Raw genomic sequence first — 26,389 nt, forward strand, 5'->3', positions numbered from 1 at the left:
CGTGTGTGCATGATGCGTGTGCGTGCAGGTGGTACCGACACGGAGGTGAGGATAGCTTCTGGGAGTCAGTTCTCTCCTCCCGCCAGGCTTGAGAGGCAGGTGTTTTAGTCTCTGAGACCTTTTGCTGGCTCTTATTCATTCTTGTAAAAACAAAGATTCTGTCTACTTTCCCTTCCCATACAGTACGCACACAGAATGATAGACTATGTGCACAGTCATGCTTATAGGCATGGTCAGTTAGGTATGAAGAAGGCAAAATTGTCCGTGGAGCCGGTCATTAGCTACAGACATAAACACTGTAATCTTCTTCAAAGCCGTCTCTGGTGCACATGATCAGAAGCCCACTTGACACTATCCTGCGCTATCTTCTCCCACTTACCACTATGTAGGATGGGCCTCTTCCCGTGAGAATGGAAAAGAGCCAGTTAGCCACACAGCATCCCTCCTACTGCTCCAGGTAGACTCACGCCTACTCTCACTGATCAATAACTAGGTTGATTCTGTTTTCTTGTTTGATAAAGGGAGTTTCAGTGATGTCTGGCTGTGTTTCTTTGCATGTGCCTTAAAGGCAGTATTTATGACTGTACTTATGTCTTTATCCCTTGTGTCCTCGGGGTTTTCTGCTAACTCTGGCAATACTTGAGGCTATTGGGGTTGGTGATCCTTCTCATCCTTGACACCTAACTATTCTCAGGGAGTCAGAAAGATGACCCCATCCCTGTCTTAGGAGCAGGATGGGATGGACAGCTTGAGCTCTTGTCCAGAGCCATTACATCAAGGTAGGAGTAGGAGGAGAATGCTTAGCTTACAGAGGCCATCATAAAGAGATACTGAAAACAAGCAGGCTATCTGTGGAGCAACCAGGCTTCAACTCCGACCTCCTAGGCTCCTTCCAAGGTCTTCAGAATCATCAATATCCAACAATGTCATTCTAGACCATTCTAGACTTAATTCTAGACAAACTTTCAGTACTTGTCTTCTCGAGCTGAAAAGCATCCAGTAGAGGTGGGACAGAGATGTCCAGGTTCCTGGTCCTCTGGGGGAAGCTCTAGGATACAGATACAAGGTTCTATGGGGTTTTTGAGCTAGACATGGAGATGCTGGCCAGACCTGACATAGTGGAGTTGGGAAGGTTCGGGACTGGCTGCATTTGCTAGGATGCATCTAGTTCCTGCCTAAGACCCACCCACGATGGGTGGGAGTAAAAGAGCACTGGCCTGTGTACAGAGCTAGCCAGAGGTCTATGCTCATGCCCAGGACTGTCCTAAAGGCAGAGGGACTGCCCCTCCCCACTGCAGACAAGGCCATGGGGTGTGACAGTCTGATGGGAGTCAGAGGTAGTGTTTCCAACTGTGGCCACATGATCAGACAATCCAAAGCCAAGACAAGAATGTGGGCTATTTGAGGGTGGTGAGACTCTGGTCACTGTCAGCTTGGAACTGAGGCTTGGCTCACCCTTGGGCACCTATGGAGGACAGGCTGTCACAGATGGACAGTCCAGGCATGTGAGACTACAACCCCACCACAGATTCTGTGGACTTGGGGAAGGTTTGTCTGCTCCTGGCTCCAGAGAAAAATTAAGCCTGCTGAGGATCCATTGGAGCGCACTAGTAAGACCCCAGAAGGACTTCCCACCTGCTGGAGTGGCATTCTATACATGCTACACAAAAGCCTGTGGGACTGCTGGTCCAGGACCCCACAGCCAGGTAAGGCAACTTCTAGATGAGTCAGTGGTATGCACTCCCAGCCCATAACTTTCTTTAAGAATTAACTACAGAATGTCCCAGGGATGGCTTGAAGAGATGGATCTGAGGTTCATTGAAGGAGCCTTGGTACATTGGTAGAGCAACCAGCCAGCAAGTGTAGTATGGATAATAAAAACCCATAAATAGTTATTGGGGTTAAAGCTGAAGATCAGATAAGCAAAGTGGCAAGCCACTAGCGAGTTCCCACCTCTACCAATGCTTAGACCAAAGGGTGATCCTGTCCTCAGACTGTATCTCCAGACTGCATCTCTTTCCACCAAACCTCAGACTTAACTGAGTTCCTGTCTACTCCTGCCTTGTATTCCTCTTTACTGCTGGGATTAAAGGCATGGGGTCCCAAGTGCTGAGATCACCTTTTGTGAGCACTGTTTCTCTTTTAGAATGGATCAATTTTGTGTAGCTCAGGGTGGCCTTGAATTAACAGAGATCCATCTGCCTCTGTCTCCCCAGTGCTGGATTAAATGTTTGTATCCTCACTGCCTGGCCTCTATGGTTAACTAGTGTGGCTGCTAGGATTAAAGGTGTGTACCACCACTGCCTGGCCTCTATGGCTAGCTAGTGTGGCTAACTTTGCACTCTGATCTTCAGGCAGGCTGTATTTATTAGATCACAAACAAAATACTATCACAAGGAAGGAGCCCACAGTCTAGCTACCTTCCAGGGACCTGTGTGATAGGAGGGACTCTAGTCAGAACTCCATGCCTACCACCCAGGGTCACCATGTAGAACCTGTGGTGCAGTAGCTGCGTGATTCCATAAGGTCTTCCTTAGTGGGCTGACATGGTGGCACAGGAGACCGTTACTTCAGTCAGCAAGACTTCTTATGTCCTGGCAACTGTGAAGGAGCCATCTTAGGGACAATTGCTTAGACAAGGCAAGTGGGTGCTAAGTGGGGGGCTTGGCTGTTCAGCCTCATGTACTAGCATGGGCTGACCTTGAACTACAGGACAGAGGGGCTGCAGAGCCACCTTTGCTGACAGGATTCCCGGGAGCCTTCCTAGCCTGGTGGGGTGATCTGGAAGCAGACCTATTGTCTCTTAGAAATTGGGCATCAAGGCCTTGACGATGATCTCATTCCCTACGAGTTCCCTTACTCTACCAGGCTAGAACCCCACTCCCTACAGAGGCCCCAAAAAGGGAGATTCCAGGGTCAAGTTCCACTAGGAGGGCATCTGATAGACTCCACTGTGAGTCACTCCACATGTCCCCCACCCCCTCCGTAGCTTCTGAAAATCTCACACATGCACCGCAACCATGACAATCAAAACTGGAAAGCAGCGCTTCTGCAGTGCCGCACAGCACTGAGGGTTTGGACACTGGCATCCTCTCCAGCTGAGTTCCTCCTCATTCAAGTCACCAAACTCACCTGGAGGCACATGTACCTCATGCTGCATAGCAGAGAGACGTGGGTTGCTGTTTCCTATGTGCACAAGGGGAGAGATACGATTCCTAACCTCGCTGCTCCTTCCTCTGCCCTCCACCTCACTCCAGAGTTGGAGCCTCTTGGAGTGTCCCACATACCATGCAGGGCCAACTTTTGACACTCCATGGGACTGCCCAGGAGCTGCCGTCACTCAGCATCTCCAGAGGCATCATTCCCGGGCCGCTAAATCAGAGATCAGGGCATGAGAATGTGGAGGCTCCACTCTGTGTCCTCAGTGAGAACAGGTTCCCTGTGAGGCCCACCACGCTCGTCCACAAAATGTGCCTCACGCACAGGGCATGGGGCTTCAGTAACCCAGAAGTTGGCAGCCTGAAAATGAGTGTTTAATAGGAGGGTTTGCTTTCTTCTTTTAAAGGCTCCCAGCAGTGCCAGCACCATACTGTACAGGATCGATCTTAATTACCGTCCATGTGGAATTTTTTTCTTGTGGCTCTCTTCAGTGAAAAAAACATTAATGAGAAACTTTAAAGGCTTGTTAACAGTGTCCTCTCATCAATCAGAGGCGCTGTCAGCCTGGGCCCTGCTGTCAATTTGCACCTCATGGCCCAGCATCCACTTCCTATTTCCTCATCCACCCTGGCCCCCAATTGCCACACAGACCCTTGCTGGAGAGCCTTGTGTGATGGAGGCCAGGCGGCCCCCATCTGTCAGCAGCTGGAGCCATGGGGTCCCGGGACTCTGAGGCCCCCGGATGCCCGCCCCAGTCACCTGGAGCCATGTCAGAAACTACAGTTTCTCTAGGCTCTTGCCTTGGCTTTTGGCCTCCACTCCCCCTTTGTTTCAGACAGACAGACAGACAGACAGACAGACAGACAGACAGAGAGAGACAATGGGACTAGAAAGGGGCCTTTTACAGTCTCTTTTAATTTTATCAAACTATTCAAGTGTAATTGCCAGGATCTTAACTCTTCACTTTTTGAGGTGGGGGTGTTGCTCTTTTGGAACATCTTCCTATGTAGCCCTCCCTAGTCTGGAACTTGCTAAGTGGACCACGCTGGCTTCTGCCTCACAACTGCCTTTAAAACTTTTGTATGTAAGACACAGGTCTTCCTATGCAGCCCTGGCTGGCCTTCAAGTCACCATCCTCCTGTCTCTGCCTCTCCAACAGCTGCAACTACATCCTGTGTGGCATTCTGTGCTCTGCCAATATTCTAGATTTTTAAATGCAAACTTTAATACAATGTTCATGAAAAGAAAGGGCAGACACAGAAGGCCTGGAGGAGACCAAAGAAATTTAGCTTCCTGCCCAAGCGTTCCCACCTGTCCTCTGTGACATATTTTTGTGACACACAGGTACCCAGCCATCTCCCAACAGGAGGAAGCTGCAAAAGGTTTAGCTTCTTGAATGGACTTTCAGGAAAATCTTCAGAGTAAAATGAGGTCCTCCTTGGCTCCTACATTGTTAATGTGTCTGTCACTCCAGAGTCCTACCATACAGTGTCCGAAATCAAAGGCGCACTGGGTTCTTTGGAATGTTCCCCAGGGAAAGGAAGGGTTTCACATGGATTTAGCTGCCCTTCCCTGATCACTGTGATAGCATTGAGGTCTGAGTTGGCACCAGGGCCCATACAGACATTTCATTCTTGATCCAAGGTCACAGTGGAATATGTGTAGCATTTTATCTAGTTGCCAATGAGATTCTAGAGATGATCAACGCCCCCCCCCCCCCGACAATGCCTGCTGTGGGCTTTGCTCTCAGTATGCTCACATAGGAAAGTTGTCCTGGCAATGCTGAGGTCTCAGCATGACTTTATCAATGTTAGGTACACTAGGCCCCTTATAAAAAGGGGACTCGGGGCAGCAGGGCAGTAGTAGGGAGTAGGACCTATGGAAGGCAGAGGTTTATTGAAGACATTAAGGAGTATGGATCTGCTAGAGCCCCTAAGAACGTTCCAGAAATTCATCCAGTTACCTCGAAAGCAAGTCTGCCATTTCCCCTGAAGTATCCATCGTCTTCACCTGTTGTTCCTAGAACCTCAAAGAACAACCCCTTTATTCTTTTCTTGTTTCTTCATCACTTGGTAGGGCCACAGGACATGGGTAAGTGGGTGCTGTGTGTCTGTGTCTGTGTGTCCTTCATAGGGAAGAGAAACACAGAAACACTTCCTCAGTGGCAGAAAACACCCACTTCCAAGTTTCAGTCTACTTCCTGACCGAAGGCATTTATCTATTCTGCTGCCAATGAGGCCTGAGTCTTTGGCTACCACGGTTTATGGAGGTGGCAAATGACAGGGTGGCTTAAAGGAGCTGCGGTGCAATGGCAGCTGACATGCCTCTGTGTCAGTATTCAAAGCGCAGGAGCTCAGGGCATGGAGATTCGATAGGTGAGGGGAACCCGGGGCCAAGGCCAAAGAACACAGCTTTCTTGTTTCAACATTTCTTTTTATTTGGAAAATATTTTTGTAATTCTTTCTGCCTTTCCTCTCCCTCTTATTTTCACAAGCTGCGCTGCAACCCTGAGCCAGAGCGGCTCCAGGCGACCGTGCTGGCGTTTCATGTCAGCCTCTGCAGAGTTTATCCTTGGAGCAGTACACGGTCACTGCAGTGAGTCCTGCTGCTGTCAACGGCTACCTCGGGGCATCTATGAACCTGTTATGACAGCGCCGAGGAAACCCTCGGAGAGGAGAGCAGACACGGCTTTCGTATTGCTCCAAGGGCAGGCCCAAACACGCCGGCTCATCATTTCAGGCTACCTGGAGCTGCCAGGTTGCCCTTGTGGCTTTGATGGGGTTGGTGTCCCTGCCGCATGTGGCTGTCCCATGCTGGGGGTTCGGCCATGGATGTCTGTACAGCCCCAGGCTCCTCTTAGAGCCTGGATCTGTTTGGAAATGTAGAGATCACAAGGAAAGCTCCCATTATGTAGGCCACCCAGGCACAGGAGACCTATGTACAAGACACTGGCCTGGTAGCCCACTTGGCAGGGTGGAGGACCTGCTCAGAATCAGTTGAGTTTAACCCTGATACCCACCTTCCACCTCCTCTTTAAGCAGAGAGGAGGCTGGGGTCTCCCCAGCACACTGCAGCCACAGTGCCCTCTGTTGGAACACACACATACAAGGCACAGGAGGCTGCAGGGCCCAGAGTCGCTCTTTGAGAAGAATTCTGCTCTCCTCAGTCAGAGGACAAAGACATCCATCAGTGACTTTCTGGTGCTGGAGAGACATCAAAGTAGCATTACTCTGATGCGAGATGTCCCAGCCCTTCCCACATCTTGCTGGTCATGTCAGACAAAGATGACCCTTTCAGGAAATAACCAGAAAGTACCCCGGTGAAGTCAGATGTGAGGATGTCGGTGTGCATGCCCGGCCCTATCCTGAAAACGCACTGGTTATGGGGCTCACCACCAGAACAAGACCCACTTTGCTTTGTGATGATGGGCGATAACCCAAATTGCAAGGTGTGGCATCTGTAATGCCTCTTCACAAAAATACCAGAGCTAGTGCAGCTGAAATAAGGTGAGGACATGATAAATTGGAAAGCAGGGAGAAAGGCCTGAGGTTTGTTTACATGGGTGCTAAGGGAGCACATAGTGCCGGGCTCATCAAAGCAAGTTCCTTGCGAGGCTGTGTTTCCATCTCAGATGACATGAGTGGTTTCTGCTCTCAGAGAAGCCACCATGAAACCTAGCTTTCTGCTACATGGTTGTTGGCTCATTCCTCCAATCACATGCTGTTTTATTTATCCAGACCCCTGGCTTAGTTTCCTTTGACTTTTTAGGAATAGCCCATTTTAAAACTGGGAGGATGATGTAGTTTTAAGGCATCGGAAGGCGCCATATAGCAGACTTGGAGACTGTCTCCAGTGCTGGTGGCAGCATGAGCTGACCACCCTAGAGTGTAGTTTTCCCTGCCAGTCGCCTGGGCCCTGCTGCGCTGTCTGAACCATCAAATAACACTATAGTAATTATAAAGCGGTTGGCCATTTGCTTGTTTTCTTACTGACTAGCTCTGACTTAAGTATTTAAACCATAATTGTTAATCTAAGTATTTCTCCTACCAGAGAAAAGGGTCCGGACCTCTTACTCCTCTGGCAACCTACATGGCGTCTGACTCTGCCTCTATTTCCCAGAATTCTCCTTGACTCCTAGCCCCACCTATCTTGCTTCCCTATTAGCCAACAGTGCTTTATTCAACAACCAATAAGAGAGACAAAGTCACAGAATGACATTTCCCATCAGACCACAAGATCAACATGGAGTGCTGGGAAATTTACTGGTTCCTGGTCCTTGAGGCTCCCAGGAGGGACCATGTCCCTTCCACCAGAAATTCAAAAAGAAGGAAAGCAAAAACAGCTGGAATCTGGAGATGACTTGAATGCCTAGAAGGGTGCCAGCCCAGCCAAATTCATGTCCTATGTGCTATTCAGCATTCCAAATCATTTTTGGAAGATAGTTCCTTTTTTCTATTTAATCATTGTAGAACACAGTGCCACAGTGGATGCAAGACACTCTCTGGCAGGTGGAGAAACAGCACAGACCCTCCATAAGGTATTTATTTCTTAGCCCATCTTCCCTCCAACCAACAAAGGCGGGGTGTTAGGAGCCCAATGGGGCAGCCATCTCCATAGAGCAAGTGGCCTGAAGGATGACTTGGGGTCCTGCTAGGGTGGGGTCAGCTGTGCAGTATGGACATTGTGAGGTGGCTAGCTGTTGCCTGCAGGTGTCAGATGCATCTCCCTTCATGTAAAGGGGCCCTAAGGCTCACAAGGCTTTTCTCACTCTCATCCCCATTTTAATAGGCATTAAAAATAGAACAATAACCACGTCAGAGAAGAGAACCGATGACATACACAAGGGTGGGTCATCTGAACTCATTCTGCTGTAAAATGTAGAAACAAGAAAGGGCAGCCACACCGAGTCCCCCAGGACACATCCGGCTCTTTTAATATAGTGGTACCACCACACATCCTCTCCCGACACGGTGTTACATCTATGTGTCACTCAAACAGCTACTCAATTTCAGCCAGATAGCTTGGAGCTGGTGGAGCCACGGGATGGCTTGAGCCGGGCCCCAGTCAGACCCAAGTCCTTGCAGGCCGGCTGCCGAGTTGGGATGCCCTCGTGGGCCAGAAGCCACTCCTTCACAGCCTGTCCTCCTCCTGAGTAATTACCAATGCTGCCGTCACTGCAGATCACCCGGTGGCAGGGGATGAGGATGGGGACCTGAAAAGCAGGAATGCCACTGTCAGTCTGGCTCTGGGCTGAGGTTCCTGTGCTACCTTCCAGGTGTTGCCTGTGACTGTCCAGCTCCATCAGATAGATTTCCATGCTGCTGGCATGGCGCTCATGCTGGCTCCTTCGGCACCCCTACTTCGCACCCTTCAGAGACCATGAAGGTATCCTTTGGGGGATAGAACACCTGCTTTGAGGTATGTGTGGGACATGGGATTTTTTTTTGTTTGTATCAAGGTTTAGGAAGACACCAATTGCATCTGAGGAGTGATTTACCATGTGCATCTACTCAAATTAAAACTACATTTCTGAGTTCCACAAGACTTTCTCTGCCATCACCAAGCTGTAATGAGAATCTTCAGGGATGATGGTAGGTCCAGTTTGCCTAAGGGCTTGGCAAGCCATGGCTGAGGGGCTGCTGCTGTGCACCTTCAGATTATAAATAAAGTTATACTTGAACACACACACGCCTTTGGCGGCCATCTATGGTTGCTTTGTGAATGCACAAAATACTTCCCAGTTGCCTTTACAAGAAAAGTTGGCCAAGCCAGCTTATGCTGTGCCTGTGTATTGGGAGTTTTTCTTTCCCCTTTCTTTAGGTGACACAGAGTCTCAAAGGCACCTATGTCTGTGCCTTCCCCTGGACACACTGCCATTGACAGCACATCCAGTGGCAGGTATGACCAGTGGGTCACTCTATCACAACAAGGCCTATGGACTAGGAAGTCTTTATCAGGCTGCTGTGGCTTCCCAACTCAGATAGTCTGAGGTTCCTAGACTACACTCGAGCTTTTAACGGTGTGAATAAAACTAAGCATCGATGGTTCTCTACACTAACATGGTGGACTGACGCTAAGGGAGGCCACTTCTTAGCGGAAACAAGCATATAAGGAGGAGATGACCATCAGAAGGTGCCAGGGATGACGTCCAGACATGTGTATGCCTTGGTTGAGGTAGGGTCTGTGTGTTCTGAGCCATTTTCCCACTCACCTGCTATTGCAAAATGTCACACCATTCAAAGAATTGGGGAATGATTCAGGGGAGTTATCAAACATGGGTGTTTCTTCCTATTAACTCTAAAAAGCTCAAAAGTGGGGACCTGTAATCTCATGAGCCCACTGATAGTAACTGGACCATAATTTCCCATGGCTGACACCATGAAAATCTGCAGACACCTTCATTGGGGTCCAACAGATCTGGATGCCAGGTGTTCACGAGGCCTTAACTCCAAGGCAATGCTCACACCAGAGGGATGATGATTCTTAATATGTAGCCACAAGGCTATGACCTTGTCCAGGCTGTGTTCTTTGACCTAGGACGAGGGAATGCCTGTCTCTGCAGAGGGAGTATGTTTACTTCAGCAGTGGTCCACAGGGGACTGACAAATGTCTGCCGAGGTCACTGAGCATGTGGCTGGTCTATGTGGAGTGAGGCTCCACGGCCCATCATCTGTGCAGTCTAGACAGCTGTGGGGTCCTTCTTCTGCTGTGTGGGTAGAGACACTCCTGGTCTCACCTGCCTCCACCCTGCAGGGGAGGAAAGGATGAGAATAGTCAGGGGGTGTGCAGAAGATTCGTTTGTACTCTGGATTCTTTCAGAGAAGGTCACATGTGATCAGAGATGGCGGGGCTGGGCCCCGGACCTCACCTTGGTGGAAATCAATGGAAAGATGTTAGGGCTGTGTCAACTCCTCCAATATTGCTTTTATCCAATAAAGAAATATATTGGTATCCCCATACCTTTATGCCTCACTGGTTCAGAGCATGGGTAGGAAAAAAATGGATATCACCTGTGAAACCCACAGTGGGTGGAGTCACATTTGGACCCTCCCCTCCCAAATTCTCTCCCTGGTCAACCATGTGATTACACTCAGTCTGCCAGGGATGGCTGTATACCTGCCCTACCAAGGGTCATGCCTTGCGTGCCTGCTGCAGAGAATGCCGTGGATTCAGTGGACATTTTTGCATTGGAATCCTAACAAATAGTTCCCAAGACAGCTTTAACCAGAGGGATAAAGGAGGGCTCACACAGCCAGCACGGCTCCGGCAGCCCAGAGAGCATACTATGACCAGGACCCCAGAAGTGTATTTAGTAACACATTTACAGTGTTTGATGTTTGAAGATGACCATTATTATTGGACACAACCTGAGCTCTGGGCATCTGTTCCAGTGAGCTCTGGAGAGCCAGGGTTCATTCCGGAAGGTTCTGAGCTGCCCTGACACAGGAAAATGTAGGCAGCGGGTGCACAAGCCTGAGGTTACCGCAGGTACACGTACAAGTTTTGCTGTAGGCGTTCTGCTGTGGTGAGACACAGCCACTCTGGCAGGGCTCCAGTGGGAGGACAATGGAGGTGCTGCTGGGTACCACCCATACCCCATCACTCTTCTTCCCTCCATCTCCACCCCTGATACACCCTTGCCATTCTATCTACCATGGTAAGCGAATGGGACACAGTGACCAATTTCAGGTCAGCTGACAGTCTAGAGGAAGCTGCCCGGCACAGGCATCTGAAATATTGAGCTTTATCTCAGAACCTGTGTGTCCCAGTGTTGCTCCCTTGTTACTCAAAGTTCTGTGATCACCACCATGCCCTCGGCCACACAGTACACCTGATGAGCTGGGTGTGCTCCTTGTTGGGATGTAGCACATGTGATCCAGCTGATGGGGTCATTCTAGTCCTCACCACTGGTATGTATTTTCCATGCCTAATGTGAGGCTTCCTTATGTAGGCCCGGAAGCCATGAGTGTCAAACTCATGTTAAGTTCACCTGACTAGTAAGAGGCAAAGCAGAGGTTCTAAGCAGCAGGAGTTGGGATCTGTATGTCTTCCTGAGAGCTCTGTGCACACACTGCCTTTCTTGAGGAGTGACTGACATGGTGATGGTCATACTCTGTGGACCACTGCTGTTTTACAACAAAGCTTGGGAGATGGGGACACGATTTCCAACACCTCACATGGCTACCATGATGACATGTACAGATGTGGTCTATGAGTAGTTTTAAGGACTACTGGCATGGCGATCAGGAAGGAGAGAGCTGACCATGCACCCAGGAGCAGTATGGGGTGAGAAGTGCAATTCCAGGCGTATGTGGACAACAGCAGCTGACCTTGACCTTGAAAGGAGTCATGGAAGATGTTGAGAATGGAACATGACTATGACTGATATACATGTACATTGTGTGTGTGTGTGTGAGAGAGAGAGAGAGAGAGAGAGAAAGAGAGAGAGAGCGAGAGACAGAGAGAGAGAGAGAGAGAGAGAGAGAGAGAGAGAGAGAGAGAGAGAGAGAGAGAGAGAGAGAGAGAGAGAGAGAAGACTGAGATGATACCAACCCCTAGCTTAGGCTGATGCACGCATGCCACTCATATTCCACCATCCTACCTGATATCAGATCTGACCTCCCAGCTTTGACTTTCTTCTTCCCTCTCAAGGGATTATGGGATTACAAAAGTGAGTATCATGCACACCGCTCCCTGCTTCCTTCTGTGGATCAACGCTGAGTTGAAGGACTGCTGGCACAGAATTCATTGAGGACTGGTGACTTACTCACACAGGTCACCTTTAGAAAAGGACCCTGCTTCATGCCAGACTAGCAGTAGGTATTTACTGGGGCTCCAGTAAGATTTGCTGGGGCTCCACGACCATATCTGAAGAACCCGTATCATTGCTGTCCTCTTCTTGACAACCCCTGCTGCATGCAATGCTACTGCTGCTATCAATACTCAAGGAGCTCATGGTATTACAGCTTCATTGAAATCTTCATGCTGTGAAATCTAATTTGTCCAATACCCGGATCCATCACTCACACAAGCCCTTTCTCAACTGCTATAAAACTTCCAAACCCATAGATTTGTCTCCAACAAAAATAACATGAAGGGGCCTTGCAATCGATAACGGAATCCCTCTGATTCTGGAACTGGCTGAATATTTTTTCCAACTTTGCCTTTGTTCTTCTGGGCAGAGGCCACAAGGGAGAAAGCTTGTTTTCACTCGCAGCCTCATCAATACCTAAATCCTGGTGAACAAGTGACACCGAGAAGTTGTAATCAATAGCTCCCGGTGCGTTTTTTTCTTCTGGTCAAATGGTTCAGCTCCACTGACAACCCTGACACTCGGAACATGATGCTAAATCTTTATCAACAGCCATCTGGGTGAATGGCAGAACAGGACTCGGGGGTCATTGGCGTTCATGGCAATCTTCGAATAAACTAACTCCTCAGGAATGTGTTTGTTTAGAAAAAGGTGGGAAACTCCCTGAGCTTGTATTGATTGCCTCTGAACTACATTTAGCAAATTGCGTCTGAGGATGTGGCAGAAGAGTGTGTGTGTGTGTGCGCGCGCGTGTGTGTGTGTGTGCGTGCGCACGCGCGCACACGTGTGCATGCAGCCTTCGGGCTGGGCATCCCTTATTCAGGGTGATGTGGCACCTTCACTTTCCAGAGGTTGCCCAGCCTCCTGGCAAGGCCAGTGATTCCCACCTGGGAAACTTGGGAGAAGTTGAGTTCCAAGATGAAGGAGACTCCCATCCTGTCATATTCCTATGGCCAGTTGAGAGACCAGACAGCATGAGGCCCTGGTTACTGCCAGCCACCTTAGGAATGATGCAAGATGAAGTTTCCAGTGACTGGAGCATTCTACATTCTTTCTACTATTCCTCTCAAATTCACAAATAGCACTGCTCAGCCAAAACATGAGAACTTTGTTTGCCATGAGCTTATTCCAGAATGGTGACTTTGAGGTAAAGGGGACATACACAGCCACCCCCATCTTGGGCCCTGCTGTCAGTGGTGCTGAGGACACCTGCCAACATGGGCGGCAGGCAGAGCCCACCATTGTCCAGGCCTTTTCTCCCTCAAGTCTCAATATTCCCTTCTCATACCAGTTTCCAGTGATGCTTGATGGGAACTCATCACAAAAGTGGGTGTGGTGTGCTTACCAATGGACACCCTGGGCAGCAGAGCTTGTTCTTAAAGCAGATGTTAGCTGCGCACAGAGCAGAAGCTGTGGGGCCATCTTCATCTTTATATGGGTACACACAGGAAACTTTGCAAAATAAATCACCTTAGTTCCTAATTTGAGTGTGGATAAATACCAAACCATTCATCTTGTTGCAGGAGTCACCTGGGGAATGTCCATGCCTCTTCCTCAGCCTTAGTAGATACTCAGACCTGGCACACAAACACCTACCCCATTCAAAGATCAGGGTGGCTGGTGTGTGTTAAAACCGCAGCTCCAAGGGTGCAGCACAAGGAGTGTAAAAAGTGTGTTGGCTTCCTCCGTTCTTCTGGGGCATTAAATGAAGCCATAGACCAAATATATCAGAGCTGCCTCCTTGTCTATAACAACATCTAATGCCTCATGGCCAGGCATGGTGACGAACAGCTTTAGTCCCGGAACTCAGGAGTCAGAGACAGGTATCTATCTCTATGAGGTCCAGCCTGGTCTACAGAGAAAGTTCTGGGACAGCCCCAGGGCTACAAAAAGACCCTGTCTTTTTTTTTAATCTAATGCCTCAAAATCTAGTAGTGGCCCAGAAATGGTGGTCTACCAAAAGGCAGGAGAAAAGTTTTGTTGGAAGACCTAAAAAGCCATATTCAGAGCAGGTGTGGTGCATTCCCCTTTAATCTTAACTCTTGGGAGACAGAGGCAGGAGGATCTCTCTGAGTATGAGGACAGCCTGGTCTACCTAGTGAGTTCCAGGACAGTCAAGTCTACACAGAGAAACCCAGTCTCAAACAACCACCACCCACCAAAGGAGGCTCAGACTGTCTGATTCGTCAATGTTCCCTCCAGATATCAGGGTGCACTTCTGATTCGTCAATGTCCCTTCCAGATAGGGTGCACTTCTGATCAGGTGGTGGTTTTCTGTCATGCCAGAGATCTGCACAGCTTTACCAATATGACAGAACACCTATATTGGCATAGGGGAGGCTGCTCGGGACATCAGGGAGCCTGAAGGTAGTGTGGGTCTTCCCTGAAGACTGTGGGGATGGCATGTCTTCTTGTCCATACAAGGCCCACAGGCATGCAGGATTCTGGTTTGACCTTTGGCTGTGCTGGGGGGGGGGGGGGGCAAAATACCCACTGCACTGTGGGACTACAGGCTGTCTCTAAAAGTTCAATAAACTCTGACAGATTTGCAGGAAGGAACATAAATAAATGCTGATGAGATCTGGGGGGGGGGGGGGAGAGCCACTCCCTGGGGAGCTGACACCCAAGGACAGGAGACATCTATGATGCAAGGTGTCCCATCTTCTAGGCTCATCATTCCCCAGATATCCAGGGAGATGGGGTTGTCCTATGTTACTAAAACCTTCTCAGAAGGCTGGTGCTACATGGGCAGGCCTCTTGTCTTCTGGATATATGGCTGTATTTCCAGTTTATGGAAGAATGTTGTCACTCATCAGACACCCAGTGTGGGGACTATCCAGTGGGGAGTGAATGAATTACAGGCTGCCCTCCTGCCTGCTTGTCACTCTGCAGGCTTCCTCCTCTCTGGTATGAGCTGCTATAGCAAAGGGCTCACGAGGCTGGGACACAAGGGTGCCACTCCCAGGAGTTATCCCCCACCCGGCCACATAGTTGTCCTATGAAATACATTTACTCAAATGACACTTGGCTCCCAGAGTGGTTCAAGGCCCAGCAATGGCAGATATCCAGCCTGCTGCCCGTCTGCAGAACTTACAGGATTGCTTCTCATTGCTCCTCCTACTGCGCGAGCCGCTTTGGGGTTGCCTGCCAGGGCTGCTAATTGCTGGTAAGAAACCATTTCTCCGAATTTCACAACCTTCAGCAGCTTCCATAACACCTGTCTGGTGAATGAATCTGAAAGGAAGAAAACAGAGTGACGTGATTTGGACAAACGGCTCCAGCAGCCCACATATAAACAGCTGCCAGTCCCCCAGCAGAAAATGCAATGACACAAATAGAGGTGTTATACTCAATTAAAACACAGACCTCCACACAGCACCCTGTCACGGTGGCACAGGCAAGGAGAACAGAGACTGAATCGGGCACAAAGCAGGTGGGCCTCACAAGGCTTCCCACGTCTTTAATTTCCTTCCATCTTCCTCACGTTCCATGTGGAGCTGTGTGCGATGCTCTTTCTGTGAGCGGGCAGGCAAGCATTTGCACACAGTTCAATTAGCAAGCACGGGAGCCCCTGCTGGCCCACCTATGTGGAAGCCCTTTGGACTGCTGGTTAATTTCCAGCTTCAGGTGAGATGCAGGAGGAGGAAGTCAGCAGGGATGGGATGGGACCCTTTTCTAGCTGTCCACACTGGGCAGCAGTGGGCAGGACTAGCCTCCTCCCAGTGCTGTTGTGAATGCCAGATGCCTCCACCAGGTTGGGGTAAAGGGTGGGGTAACCCTGGCTGCAGGCAGTTGCAGGCAGTGCTGCAAAAATAAAGTATCTTTCTCCATTTTCTCTCATCAGCCGCATCAAGTGGCATGCATTTTGTGTCCTGCAGCAGGCTAGGGTGAAACACAGCCAGCTCCTCTCCTTCGATGCCTCTGGGCTTTGGAATCATTCCCTGCAATGTGCCCTGAGTAGGACAGAAGCCCAGGCACAAGGGAGAGTCTGGTGTGAATCAATTCCTATTGTCTTGGGGGGGGGGCACAGGCTAGGGATCATGGAGGCCAAGACACATCCTCCCTCCCTGGGCTCCAACGCTTGGGAGCAGGAGTTCTGGAGGGAACAACAGAGTGGAGGACTGCATGGGGGGCGTCAGGGAGTGTGTCCCCCACAGTGCTGGCCACATTTGGTGCCAGGCTGGCAGAGTGTGATTTGGCTCTTAAAGGAAACATACCCTTACATGCACGTTAAATAATAAAAATCACTTCTTAACTGAAGGGAATGATAATCACTTCACTGGAAAAAAAAACCCTGTTTAGTCTTTATTATAACATTAAGCAAATTAAACATCAGCATAATCCAGGTGATACTAGAAAAGGGTCATCAAAGAAATTAACTTTGTTGTTCATTAATTTACATGGATTAGTAGAGGGCACAGACACAGCAAATGTGCTCTAGTTTTTTATGATATAATTTCAAACTGTACAGCATTTGTGGCAGGAGGGTGACTTTGGGGTTAATCAGACTGATTTGTCCTTTTAATTGCTTTCTATTCAAAGAAAATTCATTAGATAATGTTCTCTTCAAAATTCATGAATCAATTTAACTGAAGAAACCGCATTAACGGCTCTGGGTTCATTAACACATGCAGTTTGAGTGGCTGGGTGCTGGGAGGGTTTCCTTAGGCAAACAAGCTCTGTTTACTGTCTTGTCCTCTGAAAGGGGCTGGAAATCACCTTGCTAATCATACTTATTGTTACTGTTGTCTGAGAAAGGGAAAGGGAAAGGAAGTAGGCAGAGGTGTAGAAGGCAGGACGGCTGAGGCACCCTGAGAAAGGCTTGAGGAGCTGCCCCGGGAGGGAGCAAAGGAAGCCACCTCATCCTGCAAGCAGCAGAAGCTGCCCTGCCTTCCTCAGATGGTGGAGACTGGGTGGGCTGTCACCCTTGCTGTGGCCCAGGGAGAGGATTGTGGCCTATGTTTTCCAGAACAGCCTAGCGCTTTAATAAACATGCTGGGACTCAACCAAGGGATAGCCTAAGTGGAGCAGGCATGGCTGTGAGGGACAGTGAGTGGCACCTACGTACACAGTTGTTGGCTCCCAGCCACGGAGGCTCTGACCAAGGACTGGCAGGTCACGGAGACTCTTTCTCTCCAAGAAGAAAAGTGTCCGGAATGGAAAGTTTATGTGTTCAGACACCAGTATAGTCTGTCAAACGTGTTCAGTTTCTATTAATACTTGCTTTTATTTTATATGTATGTTTACCTGCATGTATGTACGTGTACCACATACATGACTGGCTCCCACAGAAGCCAGGAAAATGCACCGGATCCCCTGGAACTGAAGCTGCAGACTGCTGGGAGTGCTGGGAGTTGAAACTGGGTCCCCTGAAGAACAGCAAGTGCTCCCAACCACGGAGTCACCCTGACAGCTCCTCACTCGCTTTGTCACAGTCAGTTTATCACAAGAAGTTTTGTTTTTGTCATCTACCCCAGCCTGGCTTTGAACTTGCTATGCAGCCCTGAATTCTCAACCCTTAAGTTTCTATCTTCTAAGTACAGAATTACAGACACGCCCATCACCATGTCCCATTTTATGTACTGGGGATTGAACCCAGGGCTTTGTATATCCTCCTAGTCAGGCACCCTCAGGCCTGGTAACCGGTTCTTAACCAGTCCACAACTCACACAGGGCAACACACAGCCCGGTGGTTCTCAGCCTTCCTAAAGCTGCTACCCTCTAATACAGTTCCTCATGGTGTGGTGACCCCCAACCACAAAATCATTTTCATTGCTACTTTGTAACTAATTTTGCTACTGTTATGAATCATGATGCCAATATTTGATATGCATAATATCTGTTACGTGACCCCATGTGAAAGGGTTGTTTGACCCAAAGGGGTTGAGAGTCACTACACTAGGCAGTATGGCTCAAAGGGAGCAATGTTTTATAATTAAGCACATTGTTTTTCAATTGTACCTAAAACCCTACGTCAGTCACCCTGTAAGGAGCACATGCACTCATTAGTGGAAGCCGCTCTCAGAAACAGGCCTTTAGCCAGACCTGGGCACACTCAAGATTCGCTCTGCACTTACATGCAAGGAGAGGGCTGGCACTTTTGCAGTAAGGGGCATCTTTCAAATGCAGAGGGATCTGCTCATATAAATATAAATGTGGAAAACACAATTTCTGAAGGTTCATGTGGCCACATAAATCCTTGGTGGCTGTCCACCAAGTCATGTTGGGTGGCCCAGAGGGACCCACTGAAATCCATCTGTCCCCTGTGTGGCTATCCATAGGGAGTAAGCCCCAAGCCCCAGTGCTGTGGGAAGTGGGCTTTGTGAGCTATAGCATGGTGGTTTTCAAGTTCGTGGCTCTCTCATGGCTTTCCTGAATGCTTCGTTTCTCCAGCACGCTCCTCTGCTCCAGGACTTGGTTGTGCTGATGCAGCTGGCTGCCCTGGACTTCAGATTCCCTCTCTGAGGGACATGGCTCTGGTGGCTTGTACATACAGAGAAGCCACCTAAGTGAAAAATGAGTTATTTATCAATACCATCTGCATTTGAGATGAAGATGATCAGGAGTGGGAAGGGTGCTACTTCCCAACGTGGTGCTGTATTGTAGACACAGGGAATTTTGGACCTGTGCTAAGGGAGTGGGAAGCATGGCCTTAAAGGGAAAGCCATCTCCACTCCTGGACTCAGATCCATGAAGCTCAACCACTTCTGATAAGGGAGACCCCACACTAGGGATGTGGTGGAGGAGGCAGCTGTTAGGCTCTGCCCACCTTACTTCTTAACCCCTTCATCCTACCCATCATCACAGGTGCTGCCTTGACATCATGAACCACTTGAGTATGGAGCAGTCATAGGGCTGGCCTACAGATGCTACCCAAAACATCTTCCCCAGGAGCCTGACTTACATGTCCAATGGCATGGAAAGGGTCTTCAACCACACAGCCCTGACTCCCATAGGAGACGTCATCTTTCAGCATCAAGCCTTGAGTTCATCCTGGGCCATGCTATAAGGAGGGCAGAGGCACAGGTGCCATGCACAGGGTCCTGCCCTGGGAGCGTTTCCTTGGCAGCAACAGGCAGCTTGGAAGGGATTCTACTGATGCTGGAACAGGTCACAGCCATTTGAACTCACAATGCCCAAGCCTCAGAAGCAGCCAGAGTTTTTGAGGAACGAAGCTAAAATAGAGAGATGAAAGGAAGTGTGCTCTGGCTCCAGATCAGATGGCATTGGCACACCGCACCTGCTCCCTGCAGCAAAAGCCTTCCTGGAACACGGCTGAATGTAGGCAGCAGCAGCTTAGTGAGGGCTGTGACATCATCAGAGGCCGGCAATGGGGGGAATATCATCAAGATGATGAGCAGTTACAGTTCTCCTTTCATCTCGGCTTGCTAGAGTTCCTGCCCTGAGGAGAAGCCAACCCTTTGACTGACAGACGAAGAAGGGGATCACCAAGACCCTGTCCTTCCACTGTTCTCCCAAATGCTGTGCTGGTGCTGGCCCTAGGAACTTGTACCCTGAGGAGTAGCTGTCCGTTTTTGGCAGCAACAGGTGTGAGGGTTGGTAAAAGTCCTTGCTTTTTCCTTTTCTTTGTCTTTTTGCTACTCGGCCTGGATTTGAGCTCAGGCATGAGGTCTTCAACAGAACTTGAACAAAGCTCAGGCTCAGTTTCTAGGGCACTGAAAGGGAGTCCTGAGAACTGAAAAGCAGCAGCCAGACTGCCGAGGAGAAGGTTTTAAAAATTCTATTTTATTTATTTATCTGGCATGTTCCATGGCTCAGAAGTCTCATTATATTCAGGATGATCAGGCTATAATCCAGAATTAATAATCACATGCTCGTGGTTAGAAACATGTCTGATGCTTGGGGAAAGATAAGCCACACTGCGGTTGATGCAGAAGCGGGAGTTACTTGACAAAACCTGAGAGGATGTGTTTTATAGATGCTGCAGGAAGGAGAAATGCTCTCGAAACAAATGGAAGGCATAAGGTCTCGGCAAAAAAAAAAAAAGAAAGAAAGAAAGAAAGAAGCTCACAAGAATGATCAAGAAGACAGTTTTGCCCCAAACAGTCAATAACCTGACTTACAAACTGCTCTTCATGGAACCAGTATGACAGTAGTATATGTGAGGGAAAGGTCAGGGATCTGCAGGCCAGCCAAGAGCATCCCACCTGAGCACTGAGAAATTCTATCTAGAGCAAACAAAACTCCCTAGGAAGAACCGTGAGAACTCATGGGACACAGTTAAACAATCTGATGTTCTCGTTGGATTACCAGTAGGAGAGAAAAGTGTGGCATGGAAAAGAGTTTTAAAGAACAGCTTTCAAGAAACAGTAAACTGCAAATAGGACATCCTCCGAGAAGTACAGCGTGAGTGCATCCCACCCAGGCTGCTCAAAGCTAGAAACAAAGAAGTCAGAGGAGAAAGAACTCACTCTACAATGGGCAGAACTGTAAATGACTATGGGGTTCTAGGAGAGACACTAGACCAGAGCAGCATTTTCAGCATATGAAAGGGAAGGCACTGTCAACTCAGAATTCTGTATTTAAAATGTCCCCAGAAATAAAATATGAAGAAGGTTTCAGGTGAAAGAGAAAAGCTGAGATAACCCACTGCCAAGAACCCTTTCTCCTTTGGAGAAAGGAGGAGACACCAGAGGGAACCCGGGATTATCACAAGGCCAGCAGCATGGTCAGAGATGACTAAGACAATGAATCTGGCTACTGAGAAGGCAGAAAGAAACTGGGTTATCCAGCAGGATCATGTCTCAGAATAAGGTAAAGAAGGGATGGAGGTTTAGCTCGGATAAAGCACTTTCCTAGCATTCAGGAGACCCCAAGTTCCTCAACCCACACCATCAATTAACCACCAATATGCAGAGTGGGAAAGACAGGGAACATATGGCTAGATAGCAGACTACTGATTCCTAAGGAGGTTATCTATCTGTCTGTCTGTCTGTCTATCTATCTATCTATCTATCTATCTATCTATCTATCTATCTATCTATTTTCCCCAGTGCATTTGACAGCTGCAAGTACCAATGGCCACAGAGTGAGTTATTAGCATCCAGGCATAAGACACAAGACATTATAGGGTACTGGAGAAAAAGGTCCTACACTATGCTGAGAGGTGACTAGGGCAGTGTGCCTCTTCTATTTGACCTGGGATCAAATCCCACTTCTCTTGAGGGTCTCTGTGAGGATGAAGTTTCTACACCCCACTCAAAATGGCAAAAAGTTGATTTTAACTTGACTGGAAATAATGCTGCAGTCTCTGTAGCAGTCAGGAGAAAAATCTGCAAAGAGGAGGACAGTAAGAAAGCAGATAAACAAAACTGAAATCTTTAGTGTTGATAAAACAACCCCCAAATGAGGGATGACAGAAAGTGAAAACAAATAAATGTGGACCCAAATCCAAGCATATTAGTAAGAAATGGCTTAAGCACACCAGTAAGAAGACTTCCATGGCTGGAGGGACAGCTCAGGGGTTAAGAATACTTGCCATGCTTTCGGAGGACTAGAATTTGGTTCCCAGAACCCAGGTCAGATGGCTCACAACAATTTGTAATCTAGCTCATTGGGATATGGAACCTTCTTCAGGCCACTGTGAGTACTTGCACATATGTGTACATAGACACAAATAAAAGTAAATCTTAAAGGAAAGACAGGCACTCTTGGTATGAATAGAAATAGGAATACCCACTGCTTAACAGAAACCCACTTCAAATGACAGCCACAGAAAGAACAAAAGAAAACAAATGTCACAACAGTTAATATGGAACTAAGAAGCCTTTGAAGCAAATGTTATTTCCAGGGGGGAGAAATTTAAAAGGCAACATGCCCATTCCAAGTGTTTATAAGCCTAATAGCAAAGTTCTAGGATGCATGAATCCAAACTTGGCAAAATTGAAAGGAAAATTAGAGAAATTCATAATTACCTTTGGATACTCAAAAACTCTCTCCGTCAACCCTGTAATACCAGTGACTCATGAAGGCGAAGTAGGATGATCCAAAGTTAAAGTACCTTAACTACAGAGGGAGTACAGGGCCAGCCTGGGCAACTTGGTAAGACCCTGCTTTCAAGTGCAAGTGAAAGGAGAGGTGGGTAATAGAGTCACTGAGCAATACAGTGCTTATCTAACTTGGGTTCAATCCCCAGCACTGGCTCATGATGTGCCCCCAAAGCAAAAGAAAGAAAAATACATATACAAACCAGAATAACCCTACAATTAAGGAGGTTGAGTTTATAACTTTAAACCTTCTTAAGATGGAATCTTTACTCAATAGAGGAGGCTAAAATGGCCAAGAGACACTTAAGAAAGTGCTCAACATCCTTAGCCATCAGGGAAATGCAAATCAAAACAACCCTGAGTTACCATCTTACTCCTGTCAGAATGGCTAAAATCAAAAACACCGAAGACAATTTATGCTGGAGAGGATGTGGAGAGAGGGGAACACTCCTCCACTGCTGGTGGGAGTGCCGACTCGTACAGCCTCTTTGGAAATCAGTATGGAGATTCCTCAGGAAAATGGGAATTAATCTACCACAAGACCCAGCAATTCCACTCTTAGGCATATATCCAAATGAGGCAAATTCATACAACAAGGGCATCTGCTCCACTATGTTCATAGCAGCATTATTTGTAATAGCCAGAACCTGAAAGCAACCTAGATGCCCCTCAACTGAAGAGTGGATAGAGAAAATGTGGTACATTTACACAATGGAGTATTACTCAGCAGAAAAAAACAATGGAATCTTGAAATTTGCAGGTAAATGGATAGCACTAGAAGAAACCATCCTGAGTGAGGTAACCCAGTCGCAAAAAGACAAACATGGTATGTACTCACTCATATATGGATTTTAGATATGGATCAGGATAGTGCCAGTCTGCACTTCCACTGATAGAGAGTCTGGGAAACAGGAAAGAACCTAAAAGATATGCATATATGCATAGTACCCAAGAGAAGAGGATTGAGACAAGATCCTCTGAATGGATGGGGAACACGGCCAGGGGTGGGGGGGAGTGGGAGCTGGGAAGAAGAGAGGGGGAGAAGAGGAAGAGAGAGTAGGTCATGGGGGAACAGGAAGTTAAGTGGGTGGGGGTAGAATACGGGGAAGAGGGAATCATAGGTTAGAAGACAGATCAGGCACCAGAGTGACCTCGAGTGATCTAAAGGGATAACACCAATTGGCAAGCTAAGCAATAGTGGAGAGACCACCTCGAATGCCCATTCCAGATAATGAGCTTGATGTCTATAACCATCCGGGAGACTTCATCCAGTGATTAATGGAAGCAGAGGCAAACACACAATTAAGCACTGAACTGAACCCAAGGAACCCAGTGACAGAGAGAGGAGTGATGAGCAAATTGGCAAAAAATGGCCTGGCAAAACCAGCAGAGACAGCTGATCTGAACAGGGGAGAGCTCTTGGACCCTAGACTGACAGCGGGGAGACCAGCATGGGACTGATCTGGACTCCCCAAATGTGAGTGTCAGCGAGAAGGCCTGGGCAACCTATGGGGCCCTGAGCTGTGGATCAGTGTCTATCCCTGGAATACAAACAGTCATCGTGTGCCCATAGCGCAAAGAGGGATGCTCTCTCAGCCTGGACTCTTAGGGGAGTGCCTGGACCCTACCCAGAGTGAAATGACAGACTCTAGATATCCCCTATGTGGAAGGATTTGGCAATAGGGTGGGAGGCTGGGGGGGGAAGGGGAATGCGGGAGGAGGGGAGGGAGAGGGAACTGGGATTGACATGTAAAACAAGCTATTTAAAATTAAAATAAAAAATGATAAAAGAAAAAAAAAGATGGAATCTTTAGGATCAAATCGGGTTCACCACTGATTCCTACCTTACAGTGAAAGAAGAAACATCAATACCAAGGAAACAGAAGAGATTTTCCTAGGTACAAAAGGAAGCCATCATGGCCTCAAGAGCAGAGCCGGAAAAAGACATGAACCAGGAACAGCATTGGCCCCTGAGTCTTGGAGGTGGTAGTGTTAATACAGATATCCGGTTTAAGACTGAGCACTTGAGGCTGAGTGACCATCTCAGAAAAGGAGGGAAGAATTTGAGCACTGGAAGATGGGGAAGAGTGCTGTGGGGTGCTGCTTTGGGGACATGCCATGCCATTGTACTCATGAGCTCACAGCAGCCATGGCTACCTGCACATGATCAGATCAGACCAAATCTCATATTACATGGGGTAATGGGGTAGATGAGCTCCAAGCTCAATCCTGTACTGAGGAGCTATTGTCAATGGACAAAGCCTGGGGAGGGAGAATCATTCTCTTAAAATGTGGTCACTGGTAGATTCCCATGCTTTGGTGGATGGCCCCCACACCCATGCACATATGGGCAGCACCAACTGGATTTAGTGGGTCATAAAAACAAAGACAACATTGGAGGGGAGAGAACATGGGACAATACAGGGGACATGGGGGTAGATATGATCACATTTCATTTTATGTGTGTATGAGTTTCTCAAAAATAAAGAAAAAACTTAAAGTACTGGTTATTAACTGAACTACTTCTGCTAAGAACATAGGTACAAAAACCCTCAATAAAGTATTGGCAGGTCAAATCTATCGTCCTACAGACAGAATAAGACATCAGGATTAAGCAGGGTTATCCCAGGAAAACAAGGCTGATTCCCCTTCTGAAAATGATTCCATGCACGGAGCTGTGTAAAATGGACCAATGTTGGGGTGAAGATAGGTGCAGAGATCAATGAAAGAGACCCACACACATGCAGCTACTGACAGAGGGGCAAAGGCTCAGTGGAAAAAGACCATTTTCAACAATGGACTCTGGATATCCATTAGATGTTCATGTGGTCCATCTGTCCCTACATCATCTATAGCTTTGGATATATCCTGTATTATCGGCCAATAGCTCTATTTCCACGTACGTCTTTACATCTATCTACCTGGGCACAGACCAGATTCCTTAACCAAAATGGCCATGGTTACAAACCTGACTCTGGGAGACACAATTGGAGAAATTTCAGAAGATGAACGAGGAGGAGATACAGGTGACCACAGGTTTTTTAAGAGTTTTAAGTTCATGATCCATGCAAGAAAAAGTTGGATAAGCTGGGCTTTATTAGCATGAAGACTATCCACACTATAAAAGCACATTAAATTTCAAACTACAAAACTACAGGCTGAGAGGAAATATCACAAAACACCCATTTGACAAAAGCCTTGCACATAAAACATGCAAAGAAGTCTTCAAATTGAGCAATAAGAAGAAAACAACCGAAATATAAAAAGGGCAAGTCTGAACAGACACTTCACCAAAGCACATGTATGAATGATGAGTAAGAAAATAGAAAGATATTTATAGCTTGTCTTTGGAGCTGCGTGTTAAACAATGACATATGACTACACACTCTCGAGACTGGCTAAGCTCCCCCTCCCTGCTGATCATCTGCTGCTGGATGAAGAGTGAGAGGCATGTTCCCACATTGTAGTGGGAACACAGACATGGCATAGTTGCTTTGAAACAGTTGGAACTTCCTTTCCTGTTTCATTTCATTTCTTTCCTCTTCATTATTTTTGAGATAGGATCTTACTCTATAGACCACACTGGCCTTAAACTGATCCAACTGCCCAGCCTCCAGAGTGCTGAGATTACAGGTGTGCATACACCATACCTGATCAGTTTGGTGATTTGTAAAACAGAGTAAAACAGGACATTACCATGTGATCCAGCAAGTGCACTCTTAACTGTTTGTTCCACTGGTATGAAAACTAATGCCCTCATAAAAACTCGCCTGTAAACGTTTATAGTGGCTTTGTTCATATTGTCACGAACTGTAAGCAAACAAATTACTCCTCCATACATACTAATGCACTTGAGTGCAACACTACTCAAGGAGATAACAGTCTGCAAAAAGACACCGAGGAGGCTTCAATGTGGAACTTATAATGGATGACACCAGTGTAGAAGGGTATACCTACTGTGTGATCCTAAACAAATGACAACAACAAAAAAAAAGCCCAAAATACACACAGAGAAAGATGCACAGTCGAGTTTGGGCACAGGGATTGGAGGAGGAGTGGGTGAATAGGTGAGGTACCAAGGAACATCCAGGATGGGGACATTATTATATATGGTACTGTCATGATGGAAAATGAGAGAACACCAATGTCAGACTGTATAGAGACTTCAAGCAGTGGCCGCAAGCAATGTTTAAGTCAACAAGGATATAGCGGTGAAGAGATTGGGGCCCTGAGTAAGGGTGGATGGTGAAAGGGGAGTCTAGTTATGAGCCAGCATGAAGCATACTCACTGTACTGTGTAGAAGGCCCTTGGGACAGAGTACCAAGTTCCTCACATGTAACTCAGGAAATGAGTGGAGTTTGTAACTCCCCAAGACCAAGATTTTCAAAACAAGGGTAGCATACCAGGCTC

The 26,389-nt window shown here is 47.8% G+C and overlaps 1 protein-coding gene across 3 annotated transcripts in view; it reads right to left on the reverse strand.

The window, feature by feature from the left end:
• Positions 1-8,069: 8,069 nt before the first annotated feature.
• The window catches only part of Mgmt (O-6-methylguanine-DNA methyltransferase), a 232,936-nt gene continuing 214,616 nt past the window's right edge, over positions 8,070-26,389 (reverse strand). For all 3 annotated transcript variants that reach the window (XM_040752510.1, XM_040752518.1, XM_040752522.1), the window contains 2 exons: positions 15,066-15,205; positions 8,070-8,371 (listed from right to left, as the gene is read on the reverse strand). In XM_040752510.1, coding sequence (XP_040608444.1) covers positions 8,168-8,371; positions 15,066-15,205 — 344 coding nt within the window. In that variant the 3' untranslated portion in view covers positions 8,070-8,167. The remainder of the gene's footprint in view (positions 8,372-15,065; positions 15,206-26,389) is intronic.

This window comes from Mesocricetus auratus, unplaced genomic scaffold (genome assembly GCF_017639785.1).
Source record: "Mesocricetus auratus isolate SY011 unplaced genomic scaffold, BCM_Maur_2.0 Super-Scaffold_4256, whole genome shotgun sequence".
Lineage (NCBI taxonomy): Eukaryota > Metazoa > Chordata > Mammalia > Rodentia > Cricetidae > Mesocricetus > Mesocricetus auratus.